The 20,778-nt window shown below is 49.6% G+C and overlaps 1 protein-coding gene across 4 annotated transcripts in view; it reads left to right on the top strand.

Moving 5' to 3' along the window:
- LOC135508808 (zinc finger FYVE domain-containing protein 9-like) overlaps nucleotides 1-20,778 on the top strand; it is a 97,629-nt gene that overhangs the window by 22,083 nt on the left and 54,768 nt on the right. For 2 of the 4 annotated variants that reach the window (XM_064929029.1, XM_064929024.1), the window contains exons 4-10: nucleotides 2,893-4,730; nucleotides 5,858-5,957; nucleotides 12,112-12,288; nucleotides 12,412-12,575; nucleotides 17,309-17,441; nucleotides 17,904-18,026; nucleotides 19,198-19,353. In XM_064929029.1, coding sequence (XP_064785101.1) covers nucleotides 2,893-4,730; nucleotides 5,858-5,957; nucleotides 12,112-12,288; nucleotides 12,412-12,575; nucleotides 17,309-17,441; nucleotides 17,904-18,026; nucleotides 19,198-19,353 — 2,691 coding nt within the window. The remainder of the gene's footprint in view (nucleotides 1-2,892; nucleotides 4,731-5,857; nucleotides 5,958-12,111; nucleotides 12,289-12,411; nucleotides 12,576-17,308; nucleotides 17,442-17,903; nucleotides 18,027-19,197; nucleotides 19,354-20,778) is intronic. The other 2 variants (XM_064929034.1, XM_064929039.1) reach the window with 2 other exon arrangements.

The raw sequence follows: 20,778 nt of genomic DNA, 5'->3' as shown, positions 1-20,778 counted from the left end.
GTGGCGCCCGGGGGGACCAGTGGTGGCGCCTGGGGGAGAACCAGTGGCGCCCGGGGGACCAGTGGTGGCGCCCGGGGGGGACAGTGTGGCGCCTGGGGGGAGAACCAGTGGCGCCCGGGGGGGACAATCGTTTCACCTTTTGTGGATCTCAGCTTCTTCTATTCCGACATCATTGTGTACAGTGGATAACACAGTACAGTGTCTACTGTGTGTTGTTGCTGACTGTGTCTATTTAAAACAGAGATCAGCAGTATAGGGTTGGAGCCATGCTGTGATGAAGCTGGATAGGTCATAAAGACATTGTTTTTCTCCCCCACTGTTCCTGAAAGGTGACTCACCGTCGGCTGTGTGTGTGTGTGTGTGTGTGTGTGTGTGTGTGTGTGTGTGTGTGTGTGTGTTATGGGAAGGGAATGTTCAGGAATGCTCCCACATTCCTCAGACTGTATTCATGTACCAGAGTGATTGATGGGTCTCAGAGGAGAGAGGGAGAGAACAGGGGAGGAGGGATGGAAGAGCACAGAGGGCGAACGGGAGAGAGAAGCCTCATACTGGCGCGGAGTCCACTATGGGCGAAGCTTGCCCACCACTCAGTTTCATTTGCGGAGGATTTCCATACACACAAGTGGTGGGCAGAGCGGGTTTTGTATAGCTCAGTGGGTTTGTCTGGGTTGTAGTCATTTAAGGGAAACCGTTTACCATTTTAAAAACTAAACGGAAGCAAACAGACACACTAGTTTCTTTTGGACAAATTCAGGTAGTTCCCTCTCCGTTCCGTTTGCTTCCGTTTTTAAGAAATGTTTTGTTTCAGAATCGGCCTAATGAGTACGCCCCAGGGCATGTTCAGTACAAAAAAACAAAAAAAAAAAAAATCGTTTCGGAAAGCTGCAGATAGAACTGACATGATTCCTTGAATCAGAGGTTTGTTCTACATATCTATTTGAACATTTGCCAACGTTGTGTCCTGCTGAACGCAGCCCTGGAACATGCTTGTCCCTATGTGAAGCCAAAATAACAAATAATTAATTTAATTTGTAAAGAGCCTTTCTCACACCCAAGGCACACATTTAAAAAAAAAGAAAAAAGAAAAAAAAAAGATGAAGATGATCCAGAACTGAGACGACAATCAAAGCTATATACAGGTGTCATCAGATCCGGAGGAGAACTGGATTAGCTTTTCTAAAGAGCACTTTCTTGGGCCTTAGAGGACAGAGATCCTGCGGCCTCATAACTTAACAAAAATAGAAATGGAGTAATTTCAATCATTTTACTTTTAGTTTATATAAGGAAATCAGTCAATTGAAATAAATTCATTAGGCCCTGATCTGCAGTTGAGGCCAGTTGGATGTACTGCCAAATTCTCTAAAATGATGTTGGAGGCGGCTTATGGTAGAGAAATTAACATTAAGTTATCGGTTCTGGTGGACATTCCCTGCAGTCAGTCAGCCAAATGCACATTCCCTCAACTTGAGACATTCTGTGGCATGTGGCAAAACTGCACATTTTAGAGTGGCCTTTTTATAGTCCCCAGCACAAGGTGCATTTCTGTAATGATCGTGCGGTTTAGTCGGCTTCCTTAATATGCCACAGCTGTCAGGAGGATGGGTTGTCATGGTAAAGGGAGAAATGCTCACTTACAGTGACGTAAATATTTGTACAGTGCATTCAGAAAGTATTCAGACCCCTTGACTTCAACCACATTTCGTTACAGCCTTATTCTTAAATTGATTGAATTGTTTTTTAACCCCTCATCAATCTACACACTCCCCCATAAGGACATCACAGTACCCCATAAAGATGAAGCCAATTTTTTATTTTTTATTTGTGCAAATGTATTAAATTGAGAAACATACCTTATTTACATAAATATTCAGACCCTTTTCTGTGAGACTCGAAATTGATCTCTGGTGCATCCTGTTTCCATTGATCATCCTTGAGATGTTTCTACAACTTGATTTGGAATCCACCTGGTGGTAAATTCAATTAATTGGACATGATTTGGAAAGACACACACCTGTCTATATAAGGTCCCACAGTTGACAGAGCATGTCAGAGTAAAAACCAAGCGACGACATCAAAGGAATTGTGCTTCAACAAAGTACTGAGTAAAGGGTCTGAGTACTTATGTAAATGTATTTCAGGTGTTTTTTATTTGTAAATTGCTGTGGGGGAGGTAATCACTATACTGTCGTGCTACGGGAGTAGGGATGGGTACACTAGCTCAATACTAACCTCCGTGTAATGTTAACAGAACTACGGTTAAAGAAGTGCTCGGCAGGCGGGGGTGAAGGACACTACTGCTGTAGGACACTACTGCTGTAGGACACTACTGCTGTAGGACGCTACTGCTGTAGGACGCTACTGCTGTAGGACGCTACTGCTGTAGGACGCTACTGCTGTAGGACGCTACTGCTGTAGGACGCTACTGCTGTAGGACGCTACTGCTGTAGGACGCTACTGCTGTAGGACGCTACTGCTGTAGGACGCTACTGCTGTAGGACGCTACTGCTGTAGGACGCTACTGCTGTAGGACACTGTACTGCTGTAGGACACTGTACTGCTAGCAGCCGCCTCTGGTGGGTTTTTCTCCCCCCAGCGGTTGGCATCGCTGGTGCATCACCCCCACCTACTGTGCCCGGGAGATGGTGTCATCTAATGTCATCATGGTTTTATAGGTCACGTTCCCCTGCTCTGGTGTTGCATGCATCAACCAATGGGTGCATGCCACGTCGTTGACTGTGCTGTTGGGCACCAGATAGCAAAAACATCTGCGGTTAGCTGATAGTTAAAATACCTATCCAGTCGTTGTAAGATCTGGCATGTGTTGCAACGCCTGCGCAGAAGAACGTGCCCATAATCGCGCTCTCTCTCTCTCTCTCTCTGCCCCTCTTCCAGATGATGAGACAGACAGTCCCACTCTGTCGGATGCGAAGTGGAGTCAGATCCTGGCCCCTCCGACCCACTTCCTGTCTCTGAACCCTGCTCTGGCTTTGACCCCTGACCCCAGGGACGGGGACAGTACCCTCCCCTTCAAGACCCTCCCAACCCCCGACCCGTCCTCTAACGACTTCCAGGGGCCTGACTCCAAACGCCACCCCGCTGCCAAGCCTCCTTCCTGGGGAGAGGAGAGGCCAGGCCTCACTGCGGACGTACACAGCCCTCCGCTCCCCCAACCCAACATCGGCAAGCTGGTGGGGGGTGGGGAGGGCTTGTCTCCCCCTGTGCCGGCTTCCTCTAGCCCCCCTCCTTACCACCACCTGGCCCTGGAGAACGGCTTCACCTCTATCAGCTCCTCTTGCCCAGCTCTCAACGGGCTCAGTGAGGAACCCTGCAAGGGGAACCAAACAAGGGTGACCCCTTCAAACCACCAGCCGCCTGCCTCCTCTGACCCACGTCCTGATGTCCCTCTGGAGGGTAGGGAGGGGGAGAGGAGTGGTGGAAGCTCTCACATTAGTCATTCACACTTTACCTATGAGGAGAGCCTGGGAGGGGACAGACAGGTGGCAGACAGACAGGTGGCAGACAGACAGGTGGCAGACAGACAGGTGGCAGACAGACAGGTGGCAGTAGATGAGTCTAACCCCCGTCTGGAGACAGAGAGCACTTGTGTTGTGTCACCCATACAGGAGAGGGACAGAGACGAGGCTGACATGGCTGGGGGACAGTCACAGAACACTGGGGGGAGAGTACAGAATGGAGGATGGAGAGAGGGAAGACCGGGAGAAGACTCTGGGGAGAGAGGACAGAATGGAGGATGGAGAGAGGGAAGACCGGGAGAAGACTCTGGGGAGAGAGGACAGAATGGAGGATGGAGAGAGGGAAGACTGGGAGAAGACTCTGGGGAGAGAGGACAGAATGGAGGATGGAGAGAGGGAAGACCGGGAGAAGACTCTGGGGAGAGAGGACAGAATGGAGGATGGAGAGAGGGAAGACCGGGAGAAGACTCTGGGGGGAGACGACAGAATGGAGGGGTGAAGGAAGAACTGAGAAAAGAGTGTAGGAAGTCTTCTCAGAAGGAGAAGAGGTTGAACGGAGAGCTGGACAAGAGTGGAGGTCAGAATGGAAAGTTGGCTCTCACCAACGGCCTGGCTACTGCAGGGGAAGAAGAAGAGAGAGGGTCTCTCACCCCTCCCCCTTCCAAGGAGGACTCTGTAACAGAGGAGAAGGAGATGGAGGAGAGCAAGCAAGAGCACGAAGGAGGAGGAGAAAGAGCTGGTAGCTCTTTACCCAAGAAACTGAACAACAGTTGTTTTCAGCCGGTGAGCTTGCCGTTCGGAGGGGCACGTCCAAAACAGCCGGGCAGTCTCAAACTCCAGATCCCCCGGCCCCTCTACGAACAGAACCAGCTAGCGCCTTCTGCTAACACCGCCGGCAGTGTTACTGGTGGAGGAAAGAACAAGAACCTTGAGAACCGTGGCGGTGCCGGAATCATGGATACGGCAACTGTACTTGCCTTGGGCGACCCTGGTGGCGGTGGTGTTGTGAAGGGGGAGTTGTTAACCGGGGAGTCTCCGTCATCATCGTCGGGCCTGGTGGAGGTGTCAGAGAGCAGCCCGGATAATGACTTCCAGGCAGGGCAGCATCACCAAGGGGCTCTGCCCAGGAAACAGCTCTCCTCCCTGGGGGATGTAGCCCCCGTGTGGGTCCCTGACTCCCAGGCTCCAGTCTGTATGAAGTGCGAGGTCCGCTTCACCTTCACCAAGAGGAGGCATCACTGCAGGGCCTGTGGAAAGGTTGGTGGAGTCTTTACAGCAGGGCATTTCAACCCTGTTCCTGGAGAGAGACCCTCCTGTAGGTTTTAATTCTGACCTCCTTCCTGGAGAGAAACCCTCCTGTAGGTTTTAACTCCGACCCTGTTCCTGGATAGAGACCCTCCTGTAGGTTTTAATTCTGACCTCCTTCCTGGAGAGAGGCCCTCCTGTAGGTTTTAACTCCGACCCTGTTCCTGGAGAGAGACCCTCCTGTAGGTTTTAACTCCAACCCTGTTCCTGGAGAGAGGCCCTCCTGTAGGTTTTAATTCTGACCTCCTTCCTGGAGAGAGGCCCTCCTGTAGGTTTTAACTCCGACCCTGTTCCTGGAGAGAGACCCTCCTGTAGGTTTTAACTCCAACCCTGTTCCTGGAGAGAGGCCCTCCTGTAGGTTTTAACTCCGACCCTGTTCCTGGAGAGAGACCCTCCTGTAGGTTTTAACTCCGACCCTGTTCCTGGAGAGAGACCCTCCTGTAGGTTTTAACTCCAACCCTGTTCCTGGAGAGAGGCCCTCCTGTAGGTTTTAACTCCGACCCTGTTCCTGGAGAGAGACCCTCCTGTAGGTTTTAACTCCGACCCTGTTCCTGGAGAGAGACCCTCCTGTAGGTTTTAACTCCGACCCTGTTCCTGGATAGAGACCCTCCTGTACGTTTTAACTCCGACCCTGTTCCTGGATAGAGACCCTCCTGTACGTTTTAACTCCGACCCTGTTCCTGGATAGAGACCCTCCTGTAGGTTTTAACTCCGACCCTGTTCCTGGAGAGAGGCCCTCCTGTAGGTTTAAACTCCGACCCTGTTCCTGGAGAGAGGCCCTCCTGTAGGTTTAAACTCCAACCCTGTTCCTGGAGAGAGACCCTCCTGTAGGTTTTATCTCCGACCCTGTTCCTGGAGAGAGGCCCTGCTGTAGGTTTAAACTCCGACCCCAGTGTTAATTCACCTGCTTCAGTTTATCAACCAGTTTCTAGTTAGAATCTGGTGAGCTAGATTAGGGAGTGTGTAGGCGTCTCAGCGCAGGCCGTTAGCCCAATATAATGGTCTCTCTCTCCAGGTGTAATAGAATTGAGTGTGTGTGTGTCTCTCCAGGTGTAATGTAATGGTGTGTCTCTCTCCAGGTGTTCTGTGCTGCCTGCTGCAGCCTGAGGAGCAGACTGATTTACATGGACAGGAAGGAGGCCAGAGTCTGTATCACCTGTCACTCTGCCCTACTGAGTGGTGAGTCACTAATACTACTGGTCTAGGATTAGCTTACTACACCCCCTTTAGAATTGTATCCATTAGGATTTAAACACAATACTGGTCCTAGATCAGCATCTACTAGTACATCTTCCTTGGGTTCGGACGGGGTTTGGTGTTTTACGTTTCCAGATCCTATATCGATCTTGATCAAGTATCCTATTTCAACCTGGTCCCCTAGAGCTCCCTAGATCAACCTGGTCCCCGAGAGCTCCCGAGATCAACCCGGTCCCCTAGAGCTCCCTAGATCAACCCGGTCCCCTAGAGCTCCCTAGATCAACCCGGTCCCCTAGGGCTCCCTAGATCAACCCGGTCCCCTAGGGCTCCCTAGATCAACCCGGTCCCCTAGGGCTCCCTAGATCAACCCGGTCCCCTAGAGCTCCCTAGATCAACCCGGTCCCCTAGAGCTCCCTAGATCAACCCGGTCCCCTAGAGCTCCCTAGATCAACCCGGTCCCCGAGAGCTCCCGAGATCAACCCGGTCCCCGAGAGCTCCCGAGATCAACCCGGTCCCCGAGAGCTCCCGAGATCAACCCGGTCCCCGAGAGCTCCCGAGATCAACCCGGTCCCCTAGAGCTCCCTAGATCAACCCGGTCCCAGAGAGCTCCCTTGACCAATCCTATATACTGTATCTCTATACATACTTTTGGTCATGTAGTGTATGTGGATACCTGCTCGTCGAACATCTCATTCCATAATCATCTGCATTATATGGAGTTGTTCCCCCCTCAGCCTCCACTCTTCTGGGAAGGCTTTCCACTAGATGTTGGAACATTGCTGCTATAACAGCCTCCACTCTTCTGGGAAGGCTTTCCACTAGATGTTGGAACATTGCTGCTATAACAGCCTCCACTCTTCTGGGAAGGCTTTCCACTAGATGTTGGAACATTGCTGCTATAACAGCCTCCACTCTTCTCGGAAGGCTTTCCACTAGATGTTGGAACATTGCTGCTATAACAGCCTCCACTCTTCTGGGAAGGCTTTCCACTAGATGTAGGAACATTGCTGCTATAACAGCCTCCACTCTTCTGGGAAGGCTTTCCACTAGATGTAGGAACATTGCTGCTATAACAGCCTCCACTCTTCTCGGAAGGCTTTCCACTAGATGTTGGAACATTGCTGCTATAACAGCCTCCACTCTTCTCGGAAGGCTTTCCACTAGATGTTGGAACATTGCTGCTATAACAGCCTCCACTCTTCTGGGAAGGCTTTCCACTAGATGTTGGAACATTGCTGCTATAACAGCCTCCACTCTTCTGGGAAGGCTTTCCACTAGATGTTGGAACATTGCTGCTATAACAGCCTCCACTCTCCTGGGAAGTCTTTCCACTAGATGTTGGAACATTGCTGCTATAACAGCCTCCACTCTCCTGGGAAGGCTTTCCACTAGATGTTGGAACATTGCTGCTATAACAGCCTCCACTCTTCTGGGAAGGCTTTCCACTAGATGTTGGAACATTGCTGCTATAACAGCCTCCACTCTTCTGGGAAGGCTTTCCACTAGATGTTGGAACATTGCTGCTATAACAGCCTCCACTCTTCTGGGAAGGCTTTCCACTAGATGTTGGAACATTGCTGCTATAACAGCCTCCACTCTTCTGGGAAGGCTTTCCACTAGATGCTGGAACATTGCTGCTATAACAGCCTCCACTCTTCTGGGAAGGCTTTCCACTAGATGTTGGAACATTGCTGCTATAACAGCCTCCACTCTTCTGGGAAGGCTTTCCACTAGATGTTGGAACATTGCTGCTATAACAGCCTCCACTCTTCTGGGAAGGCTTTCCACTAGATGTTGGAACATTGCTGCTATAACAGCCTCCACTCTCCTGGGAAGGCTTTCCACTAGATGTTGGAACATTGCTGCTATAACAGCCTCCACTCTTCTGGGAAGGCTTTCCACTAGATGTTGGAACATTGCTGCTATAACAGCCACCACTCTTCTGGGAAGGCTTTCCACTAGATGTTGGAACATTGCTGCTATAACAGCCTCCACTCTTCTGGGAAGGCTTTCCACTAGATGTTGGAACATTGCTGCTATAACAGCCTCCACTCTCCTGGGAAGGCTTTCCACTAGATGTTGGAACATTGCTGCTATAACAGCCTCCACTCTTCTGGGAAGGCTTTCCACTAGATGTTGGAACATTGCTGCTATAACAGCCTCCACTCTTCTGGGAAGGCTTTCCACTAGATGTTGGAACATTGCTGCTATAACAGCCTCCACTCCTCTGGGAAGGCTTTCCACTAGATGTTGGAACATTGCTGCAGGGACTTGCTTCCATTCATCCACAAGAGCATTAGTGTGGTTGGGCACTGATGTTAGGCCTGGCTTGCAGTCGTTGTTCCAATTCATCCCAAAGGTGTTCGATGGGGTTGAGGTCAGGACTCTGTGCAGGCTAGTCAAGTTCATCCACCCCGATATCAACAAACCATTTCTGTATGGACCTCACTTTGTACATGGCGGCATTGTCATGCTGAAACGGGAAAGGGCCTTCCACAAAATTGGAAGCACAGAATCGTCTAGAATATCATTGTATACTGTAGCGTTAAGATTCCTCACAGCCAGACCATTATTTATCCAACACCAAACTTTACAGTTGGCACTATGCGTTGGGGCAAGTAGAGTTCTCCTGGCATCTGCCAAACCCAGATTTGTCCGTCGGACTGCCAGATGGTGAAGCGTGATTCATAACTCCAGAGAACATGTTTTCACTGCTCCAGAGTCCAATGGCAGCGAGCTTTACATCACTCCAGCTGACACTGTGTATTGCGCATGGCGATTTTAGGCTTGTGTGCGGCTGCTCGGCCATAGAAACCCATTTAATGAAGCTCCCGACAAACAGTTCTTGTGCAGACGTTGCTTCCAGTAGCAGTTTGGAACTCCGTAGTGAGTGTTGCAACCGAGGACATATTTTTACGTTCTACGCGCTTCAGCACTCGGCGGTCCCGTTCTGTGATCTTGTGTGGCCTACCACTTCACGGCCGAGCCGTTGTTGCTCCGAGACGTTTCCACTTCACAATAACAGCACTTATATTTGGCCTAGGACAGCTCTAGCAGGGTAGAAATTTGATGAACTGACTTGTTGGAAAGATGGTATTCTATTACGGTGCCACGTTGAAAGTCATTGAGCTCTTCGGTAAGGCCGTTCTACTACCAATGTTTGTCTATGGAGATTGCATGGCTGTGTGCTTGGTTTCTATATACCTGTCAGCAACGGGTCCGGCTGAAATGGCCGAATCCACTCTTTGAAGGGGTGTCCACATACTTTTTTGTGTGTCTAAAACCCCAAACATCAAGCAATGCAAATGTAGAAGCACAGTGGCTCGGAAAAACTCCCTGGAAAGGCTCTGAACCTAGGAAGAAACCTGGAGAGGAACCAGGCTCTGAGGGGTGGCCAGTCCTCTTCTGGCTGTGCCGGGTGGAGATTATAACAGAACATGGCCAAGATGTTCAAATGTTCATAAATGACCAGCATGGTCAAATAATAATAACCAAAGTAGTTGTTGAGGGTGCAACAAGTCAGCACCTCAGGAGTAAATGTCAGTTGGCTTTTCATAGCCGATCATTAATGAGTATCTCTACCGCTCCTGCGGTCTCTATAGAGTTGAAAACAGCAGGTCTGGGACAGGTAGCACAACCGGTGAACAGGTCAGGATTCCATAGCCGCAGGCAGAACAGTTCAATATGGAGCAGCAGCAAGGTCAGGTGGGACCATAAGGAGTTATCAGGCCAGGTAGTCCTGAGACATGGTCCTAGGGCTCAGGTCCTCCGAGATGGAGAGAGAGTTAGAGGGAGCATACTTAAATTCACGCTGTGCCCTCAGATTAGACATAGAGAAATAATAATAATAATAATAAATACTCCAGATATAACAGACTGACCTTAGCCCCCCGACACGCAAACTATTGCAGCATAAATACTGGAGGCTGAGACGGGAGGGGTCGGATATAACCCCACCCACTTTGCCAAAGCACAGCCCGACGCCACTAGAGGGATATCTTCAACCTACCACCCTGAGACAAGGCCGAGTATATTCCACGAAGATCTCCCCCACGGCACGAACCTGAGGGGGGTGCCAACCTGGACAGGAAGATCACGTCAGTGACTCAACCCACTCAAGTGACGCACCCCTCCGAGGGACGGCATGGAAGAGCACCAGTAAGCCAGTGACTCAGCCCCTGTAATAGGGTTAGAGGCAGAGAATCCCAGTGGAGAGAGGGGAACCGGCCAGGCAGAGACAGCAAGGGCGGTTCGTTGCTCCAGTGCCTTTCCGTTCACCTTCCCACTCCTGGGCCAGACTACACTCAATCATATGACCCACTGAAGAGATGAGTCTTCAGTAAATACTTAAAGGTTGAGACCGAGTTTGCGTCTCTCACATGGGTAGGCAGACCGTTCCATAAAAATAGAGCTCTATAGGAGAAAGCCCTGCCTCCAGCTGTTTGCTTAGAAATTCTATGGACAGTAAGGAGGCCTGCGTCTTGTCACCGTAGTGTACGTGTAGGTATGTACGGCAGGACCAAATCAGAGAGATGGGTAGGAGCAAGCCCATGTAATGCTTTGTAGGTTAGCAGTAAAACCTTGAAATCAGCCCTAGCCATAACAAGAAGCCAGTGTAGAGAGGCTAGCACTGGAGTAATATGATCAAATTTTTTGGGGTTCTAGTCTGGCTTCTAGCAGCCGTATTTAGCACTAACTGAAGTTTATTTAGTGCTTTATCCGGGTAGCCGGAAAGTAGAGCATTGCGCAGTAGTCTAACCTAGAAGTGACAAAAGCAAAAACCAGTCAAAAGTTTGGACACAGCTACTCATTCAAGGGTTTTTCTTTATTTTTTTACTATTTTCTACGTTGTAGAATAATAGTGAAGACATCACAACTATGAAATAACACATATGTAATCATATAGTAACCAAAACAGTGTTAAACAAATCCAAATACAGTGAGGCAAAAAAGTATTTAGTCAGCCACCAATTGTGCAAGTTCTCCCACTTAAAAAGATGAGAGGCCTGTAATTTTCATCATAGGTACACTTCAACTATGACAGACAAAATTAGAAAACAAATCCAGAAAATCACATTGTAGGATTTTTAATTTATTTATTTTCAAATTATGGTGGAAAATAATTATTTGGTCACCTACAAACAAGCCAGATTTGAGGTGCAGTTCCCTCTGGATAAATTAATTTATCCAGGAGAGAGCCAGTTTTCTCATAGCGCTTGATGGTTTTTTGAGACTTTAATAAACTTTCAGCTCTTAATTTTCCGGATTGATTGAAAAAAAAAATTCATATCCAATTGGTAGTTACAGTACGAACTCGGGAGAGGCAAAAGTCGCGATCCGTGCGTCCTCCGAATCACAACACAACCAAACCGCACTGCTTTTTGACACAATGCCCACTTAACCCGGAAGCTAGCCGCATCAATGTGTCGGTGGAAACACTGTGCGTCCGGCCCACCACAGGAGTTCCTTGTGTGTGATGGGACAAGGACATCCCTTCCGGCCAAACCCTCCCCTAACCCGGACAGCGCTGGGCCAATTGTGAGCCACCCTAGGATTTTTAACCCTATGGGTCTCCCGGTCGGCTGTGACGGAGCCTGGACTCGACTCCAGATTCTCTAGTGGCACAGCTTGCACTGTGACAGTGCTTTAGACTGCTACGCGACTCAGGAGGCCCTCTGACCTTTGACTTAAGGTAATGATGTTCTGTCATTTCTCTTTGCTTATTTGAGCTGTTCTTGCCATAATATGGACTTAGCCCTATTTGGTAAAAGACGGTCTTCTGTATACCACCCAATCACGTATCAAGAAGGAAATAAAATCCACAAATGAACAAGGCACACCTGTTAATTGAAATGCATTCCAGGTGACTAATTCATGAAGCTGGTTGAGAGAATACCAAGCGTGTGCAAAGCTGTCAATGCTGGCTACTTTGAAGAATCTTAAATATATTTGGATTTATTTAACACTTTCTTTGGTTACTGTATGATTCCATATGTGTTATTTCATAGTTTTGATGTCTTCACTATTATTCTACAATGTAGGTCTGTCTGTCTGAACTTTTTGACTGGTACGGTGTGCGTCTCAGTCCTTTACTTCTCCCTTTATCTTGTTCCTCTGTCTCTCTCTCTGCCCTCAGCTCATTCGAGGGAGGGTATGTGTGACATGTCTAACCAGAGTCCTAACCCCAACAACCCAGCAGAGTACTGCAGTACCATCCCGCCTCTGCAGCAGATCCAATCCTCAGGGGCGCTGGCCTCCCTTCCCCCCACCGTCATGGTCCCTGTGGGAGTTCCTAAAACACCCGACTCAGAGGGTAACCATCCCCCATACACTCACCTGTGTTATAACTTGTTCGTCTCACCGTCGCTAGTTTTGACTCTGGTTTCTTCCTGTGTGTTTAAGTATTTACCAACAGTGTCCCGTCTGTGCGTCACAGGGTCTCTTGCGCGGGAGCAGAGGAGGGTGTGTTTTGCAGACGGGATCCTACCCAATGGGGAAGCAGCGGAATCCCCCAAGCCCCCTGCTACCAGCCCCGCTCCCTCGCGTCCATTGGCCGTCTCACAGTGTTCCAACAAATCCTCCACTGCTGATTCGTCAGAGGTACGGTCTGCACCACAGGTCAAAAAGTCTTTATTTTACAGTTTGTTGAAGAGGAACATTTGCAAAAGTTGAGTATTTCCAGTTTAAAATTGATGTTCTGAGGTGACCTGGGGCTGGTGAGCTGGAGCTGGGTTCGAATTAGGAGGGAACCCACAGCAGGGCAAATTGTCACTGCATTGACCTTAGCCAAGAGAGATGTTTGTAACCCTGTGCTAAAATAGTCTGGCTGACACCAGCTCTCGAAGTCTTCCTGACTCCTCCCCCCTAGGGCTGTGCCCTCAGACTTCACGGTTCCTGACTTGAGTCGGGAACGGCTGCGTTGATGTGTCTGCGCGAAGCTCCCATAATGAAGGGGCTGTGCCCTCAGACTTCACGGTTCCTGACTTGAGTCTGGAACGGCTGCGTTGATGTGTCTGCGCGAAGCTCCCATAATGAAGGGGCTGTGCCCTCAGACTTCAAGGTGGCACCCTATGCTGATTGGATAATAATAATGAAAATGTTTATTTAACTAGGCAAGTCAGTTAAGAACCCACTGGTCTAGGAACAGTGGGTTAACTGGTCTAGGAACAGTGGGTTAACTGGTCTAGGAACAGTGGGTTAACTGGTCTAGGAACAGTGGGTTAACTGGTCTAGGAACAGTGGGTTAACTGGCCTAGGAACAGTGGGTTAACTGGCCTAGGAACAGTGGGTTAACTGGCCTAGGAACAGTGGGTTAACTGGCCTAGGAACAGTGGGTTAACTGGCCTAGGAACAGTGGGTTAACTGGCCTAGGAACAGTGGGTTAACTGGCCTAGGAACAGTGGGTTAACTGGCCTAGGAACAGTGGGTTAACTGGCCTAGGAACAGTGGGTTAACTGGCCTAGGAACAGTGGGTTAACTGGTCTAGGAACAGTGGGTTAACTGGTCTAGGAACAGTGGGGTTAACTGCCTGTTCAGGGGCAGAATGACAGATTTTGACCTTGTCTGCTCAGGGATTCGATCAAGCAACCTTTCGGTTACTGGCACTACGCTCTAACCACTGGGCTACCTATCACCCCTACACTCTAACCACTGGGCTACCTGCCACCCCTACACTCTAACCACTGGGCTACCTGCCACCCCTACACTCTAACCACTGGGCTACCTATCACCCCTACACTCTAACCACTGGGCTACCTATCACCCCTACACTCTAACCACTGGGCTACCTATCACCCCTACACTCTAACCACTGGGCTACCTATCACCCCTACACTCTAACCACTGGGCTACCTATCACCCCTACACTCTAACCACTGGGCTACCTATCACCCCTACACTCTAACCACTGGGCTACCTATCACCCCTACACTCTAACCACTGGACTACCTATCACCCCTACACTCTAACCACTGGGCTACCTATCACCTCTACACTCTAACCACTGGGCTACCTATCACCCCTACACTCTAACCACTGGGCTACCTACCACCCTAGGATATCCCTGTTTTTTAGAATAATCATGATCTGTTGTTTTACACAGGACCACCTCACACCTTGTGTTTATAGCCAGCCGCCCTTCCGGGATAAGCTAGCTTGCACAAACCTTCAGAGTTCGGACATTTGAATAGGGCAAACTAAATCATCACACACATTTTCAAAACGTTACAACTCCTATACACTAAAACGAGTGACATAGTAGACAACTGCAACCTGTTGAACATTACCATCATGTGGTTAGCAAGTTGCCCATGAAAATGGCATGCATGACCAACAGATGATTTGTATTCCCAGTCATGTGAAATTCATAGATTAGGGCCTCATGAAATTATTTAAATTGATTGATTTCCTTCTATGAACTTTTAACTCGATAAAATATTTGAAATTGTTGCATTTATTTTTGTTCAAACTAAAATATAATTATTTTGCCCTTTTTAGCATAAATTAGTTCAGGAATAAAATGTGGCTTAACAAAGCACACGGAGAAACATGTTTAAAAAAAAAAAAATGTTTTCTGTAAATAATTTTAAAAATTACATTTAAGTTTCTAAATGTTTTCGTCACTTACACAAGATAATAGGGGGTTGACCTGATTTCTGGGATGAGCCTCTGTCCCTCATACAGACAATGTATCTGTTAGGTCCCTCAGTCAAGTATTACAAATCAAGCACAGATTCAACTACAAAGACCAGGGTGCTTTTCAAAAGCCTCAACGTTTCATATTTTATCAGTGTATGTGAAAGTCCTACAAACAGTCTCTGATGCGCGTCAGAGGTTTGCAAGCCCCAACACAATCACGGAGTACAAAAGGAGACCCAGCCGCGAGCTGCCCAGTGACGCAAACCTACCAGACGAGCTAAATGCCTTCTATACTCGCATCAAGGCAAACAACTTTGAACGGGTCAACATTCACAAGGCCGCAGGGCCAGGCAGATTACCAGGATGCGTACTCGGAGCATGTGCTGCTCAACTGCCAATTTTCTTCACTGTCATTTTCAACCTCTCTTTGTAATACCTACGTTTCAATCAGCACCGTAGTCCCTGTGCCCAAGAACGCCAAGGTAACCTGCCATCGATGGGGCTGCTGTCCACATCAGTAAGGGCCTATCATGGTTCCCCCCCAACACACACACGCACACACACACACACACACACACACACACACACACACACACACACACACCAACAGTCGTGAGGAGGGCACGACAACACCTATTCTCCCTCAGGAGACTGAAAAGATTTGGTATGGGTCCACAAGGCCCTTCCTGGGGTAGTGCATATCGCCCAGTACATCACTGGTGCCGAGCTTCATGCCATCCAGGACCTCTATACCAGGCGGTGTCCTCTACTCAAAGTCCTAGACTGCTCTTTCTGCTACCGCACGACAAGCTGTACCGAACAGCTTCTACCCCCAACCCATCAGACTGCTGAACAGCTTCTACTCCCCAAGCCATCAGACTGCTGAACAGCTTCTACCCCCCCCCCCCCCAAGCCATCAGACTGCTGAACAGCTTCTACCCCCCCCCCCCCCAAGCCATCAGACTGCTGAACAGCTTCTACCCCCCCCAAGCCATCAGACTGCTGAACAGCTTCTACCCCCCCCCCCAAGCCATCAGACTGCTGAACAGCTTCTACCCCCCCCCCAAGCCATCAGACTGCTGAACAGCTTCTACCCCCCCCCCCAAGCCATCAGACTGCTGAACAGCTTCTACTCCCCAAGCCATCAGACTGCTGAACTGCTTCTCCCCCCCCCACACACATTCATATTCCTTTTAAGCTGCTGCTACTCTGTTTATTATCTATGCATAGACACTTTACCTCTACCTACATTACCTCGACGAACCTGTACCTTTGCACATGAACTCTGTACCGTAACACCCTGTATATAGCCTCCACATTGACTCTGTACCGTAACACCCTGTATATAGCCTCCACATTGACTCTGTACCGTAATACCCTGTATATAGCCTCCACATTGACTCTGTACCGTAACACCCTGTATATAGCCTCCACATTGACTCTGTACCGGTACCCCATGTACCCAGGTAACATTCTGACCCACCTGGGCCTCTCGTTCCTCTCCCCTCTAGTCCCCTCTCCCCCCTCTCTAGGTAACGTTCTGACCCACCTGGGCCTCTTGTTCCTCTCCCCTCTAGTCCCCTCTCCCCCCTCTCTAGGTAAAGTTCTGACCCACCTGGGCCTCTCGTTCCTCTCCCCTCTAGTCCCCTCTCCCCCTCTCTAGGTAACGTTCTGACACACCTGGGCCTCTCGTTCCTCCCCCCTCGAGTCCCCTCTCCCCCCTCTCTAGGTAACGTTCTGACCCACCTGGGCCTCGTTCCTCTCCTCCCTCGTCCCCTTTCCCCCCTCTCTAGGTAACGTTCTGACCCACCTGGGCCTCGTTCCTCTCCCCTCTTGTACCGTAATACCCTGTATATAGCCTCCACATTGACTCTGTACCGTAACACCCTGTATATAGCCTCCATATTGACTCTGTACCGTAATACCCTGTATATAGCCTCCACATTGACTCTGTACCGTAACACGCTGTATATTGACTCTGTACCGTAACACCCTGTATATAGCCTCCACATTGACTCTGTACCGTAATACCCTGTATATAGCCTCCACATTGACTCTGTACCGTAACACCCTGTATATAGCCTCCACATTGACTCTGTACCGTAACACCCTGTATATAGCCTCCACATTGACTCTGTACCGTAATACCCTGTATATAGCCTCCACATTGACTCTGTACCGTAATACCCTGTATTTAGCCTCCACATTGACTCTGTACTGTAACACCCTGTATATAGCCTCCACATTGACTCTGTACCGTAACACCCTGTATATAGCCTCATTGTTGTTACTATTTTTCCTTGAGTTGATTTAGCAGATTAACACAATTTAAATGTTTTATCATTTATCCAGAGTGACTTGTTGGAACAATTGGGTTTAAGTGCCTTGCTCAAGGGCACATCAACAGATGTTTCACATAATCGGCTCAGGGATTCGAACCAGGGATATTTAGGGTATTGGCCCAACGCTCTTAAGGCCTAGGCTCCACGCAACACATTATTTACTGAATGTGAAGGGCAATCTTCCCATGACTGACTAAAGGTCATTCACCTGCAGTGTTCTAGAATGGAAGCATTTCCCAAATAACTTTCTATCACTGTATTTACAACCAATCACAGCAGAGATCTGTCCCCTTCACCCGTCCACCTGCATTTGACAACTACCACTTTATGCTATAACCACACCCCTCCCTCCAGGTGTTGTCCCCGGCCCCTGCAGCCCCAGTGGGAAGCCCTGTAGGCAGCTCCATCAGTCTAATTCCGGAGGACGGACTTCCTCCCATCCTCATTTCCACCGGAGTTAAAGGAGGTACGGGAGGCCACAGCACAGGTGCTTGACTTCAGTCATCCTCACTGTCGATGATCCTGCTGTATGCTGTGTGGGGGCTGCTTTCATGGGCCTATGTAGCATGCTGGGAGGGGTCTGCTTTCATGGGCCCATGTTGCATGCTGGGAGAGTTCTGGGTCTGCTTTCATGGGCCTATGTAGGATGCTGGGAGGGGTCTGGGTCTGCTTTCTATTAGGCCATGTTGCATGCTGGGAGGGGTCTGCTTTCAATTAGGCCATGTTGCATGCTGGGAGGGGTTATCAATTAGGCCATGTTGCATGCTGGGAGGGGTTCGGGTCATCAATTAGGCCATGTTGCATGCTTGGAGGTGTCTGGGTCTGCTTTCAATTAGCCCATGTTGCATGCTGGGAGGGGACTGGGGATACATGTACATAGGGAACCCTCTTCAGTGGGGTTCGATGTGAGATGTTTGAAAGCTTTTGTTTTTCCTCCCACCACCCCCAGACTATACGGTGGAGGAGCGTCCCTCTGAGATGGTTCTGATACAGCAGCTGGAGGAGGGAGGTCCTGATCCCTTGGTGTTTGTGCTCAACGCTAACCTGCTGGCCATGGTCAAACTGGTCAACTGTGAGTTCACGTCTTCCAGCTCCATTGTCGGTGGTTGATTAGAACATACGCTCTCCTCGGTCTGAATTTGTCCCTGAGTGTTTAGCTCTCCGGGACTGTTAGTGAATAACCTTGCTGTACACTGTACGGTATCTAACCCCCTCTCTCCCCCTAGGCTGCTACGGTATCTAACCCCCTCTCTCCCCCTAGGCTGCTACGGTATCTAACCCCCTCTCTCCCCCTAGGCTGCTACGGTATCTAACCCCCTCTCTCCCCCTAGGCTGCTACGGCATCTAACCCCCTCTCTCCCCTAGGCTGCTACGGTATCTAACCCCTCTCTCTCCCCCTAGGCTGCTACGGTATCTAACCCCCTCTCCCCCCTAGGCTGCTACGGTATCTAACCCCTCTCTCCCCCTAGGCTGCTACGGTATCTAACCCCCTCTCCCCCCTAGGCTGCTACGGTATCTAACCCCCTCTCCCCCCTAGGCTGCTACGGTATCTAACCCCCTCTCCCCCTAGGCTGCTACGGTATCTAACCCCTCTCTCCCACTGGGCTGCTACGGTATCTAACCCCTCTCTCCCCCTAGGCTGCTACGGTATCTAACCCCTCTCTCCCCCTAGGCTGCTACGGTATCTAACCCCCTCTCTCCCCCTAGGCTGCTACGGTATCTAACCCCCTCTCTCCCCCTAGGCTGCTACGGTATCTAACCCCTCTCTCCCCCTAGGCTGCTACGGTATCTAACCCCTCTCTCCCCCTAGGCTGCTACGGTATCTAACCCCCATCTCCCCCTTGGCTGCTACGGCATCTAACCCCCTCTCTCCCCCTTGGCTGCTACAGTATCTAACCCCCTCTCTCCCCCTAGGCTGCTACGGTATCTAACCCCCATCTCCCCCTTGGCTGCTACGGTATCTAACCCCCATCTCCCCCTAGGCTGCTACAGTATCTAACCCCCTCTCTCCCCCTAGGCTGCTACGGTATCTAACCCCCCATCTCCCCCCCTAGGCTGCTACGGCATCTAACCCCCTCTCTCCCCCTAGGCTGCTACAGTATCTAACCCCCTCTCTCCCCCTAGGCTGCTACGGTATCTAACCCCCTCTCTCCCACTGGGCTGCTACGGTATCTAACCCCCTCTCTCCCCCTAGGCTGCTACGGTATCTAACCCGCTCTCTGGTGTCCCTTCTCCCCTTGTAGACGTAAACAGGAAGTGTTGGTATGTGAGCAGTAAGGGGATGCATGCAGTGGGCCAGGCTGAGGTGGTGGTGCTGCTGCAGTGTCTGCCTGACGAGAAGAGCATTCCCAAAGACCTCTTCAGCCACTTCGTACAGCTCTACCAGGAGGCCCTCACAGGTTAGTTTAACATACTGTACCTCTACCAGGAGGCCCTCACAGGTTAGTTTAACATACTGTACCTCTACCAGGAGGCCTTAACCGAATGTATAATATTCCTCCATCAGGAGGCCCTCACAGGTTAATATAATGTACCTCCATCAGGAGGCCCTCACAGGTTAGTATAATGTACCTCCATCAGGAGGCCCTCACAGGTTAGTATAATGTACCTCCAACAATAGACCTCCACCAGGAGGCCTACTAAGATATGTGACATCTCTACCAGGCCTTCACAGGTATAATAATACCTTTATGTTACCTCCACCAGGAGGCCTACTAAGATATGTGACATCTCTACCAGGCCTTCACAGGTATAATAATACCTGTATGTTACCTCCACCAGGAGGCCTACTAAGATATGTGACATCTCTACCAGGCCTTCACAGGTATAATAATACCTTTATGTTACCTCAACCAGGAGGCCTACTAAGATATGTGACATCTCTACCAGGCCTTCACAGGTATAATAATACCTTTATGTTACCTCCACCAGGAGGCCTACTAAGATATGTGACATCTCTACCAGGCCTTCACAGGTATAATAATACCTTTATGTTACCTCCACCAGGAGGCCTACTTAGGTGATATTATACTGTATTGCCAGGAGGCACTCTGTAGTGTCCCACTAATGTTCTGTGTGCATCCAAAATGTCTCCCTATTCCCTATGTAGTGCACTACTTTAGACCAGAGCCCTATGGAACCCTTATCCCTATATAGTGCGCTACTTTAGACCAGAGTCCTATAGAACCCTATTCCCTATGTAGTGCACTACTTTAGACCAGAGTCCTATGGAACCCTAATCCCTATATAGTGCACTACTTTAGACCAGAGTCCTATAGAACCGTATTCCCTATGTAGTGCACTACTTTAGACCAGAGCCCTATGGAACCCTAATCCCTATATAGTGCACTACTTTAGACCAGAGTCCTATAGAACCGTATTCCCTATGTAGTGCACTACTTTAGACCAGAGCCCTATTCCCTATTATAGTGCACTACTCGCCCTGTGGGACTTGGTCAAAACAAGTGCACTAGATAGGGATTAGGGAGCCATTTTGGACGCCGCCTCTGTCTCACCACCTTATGCTGCAGGTTAAAAATATTGTGTGACATTGATGTCTCTGTGCCTAAGGCTGTTGTTGTTTAGCTGTACACAGCGAAACCAGGGAAAGACGACAGTCTGTGGGGATGACAGACATATTGTTTGTGTCTCTGCTGGTTCAGTCCTAGTCAGTCAGTACGGTGATGGAGAGAATGTTGCATCATCGTCCTTAGCAGTTCTAGCGTTGTGTGTTATCTAAATCAGGCCTGCCCAACCCTGTTCCTGGAGAGCTACCCGCCTGTAGGTTTAAACTCCAACCCTGTTCCCGGAGAGAGACCCTCCTG

The sequence above is a fragment of the Oncorhynchus masou genome, chromosome 3 (assembly GCF_036934945.1).
Source record: "Oncorhynchus masou masou isolate Uvic2021 chromosome 3, UVic_Omas_1.1, whole genome shotgun sequence".
In the NCBI taxonomy this organism is placed as follows: domain Eukaryota; kingdom Metazoa; phylum Chordata; class Actinopteri; order Salmoniformes; family Salmonidae; genus Oncorhynchus; species Oncorhynchus masou.
Note: the sequence above shows the minus strand (reverse complement) of the source record. Positions and strands in the feature narration are given on the sequence as shown.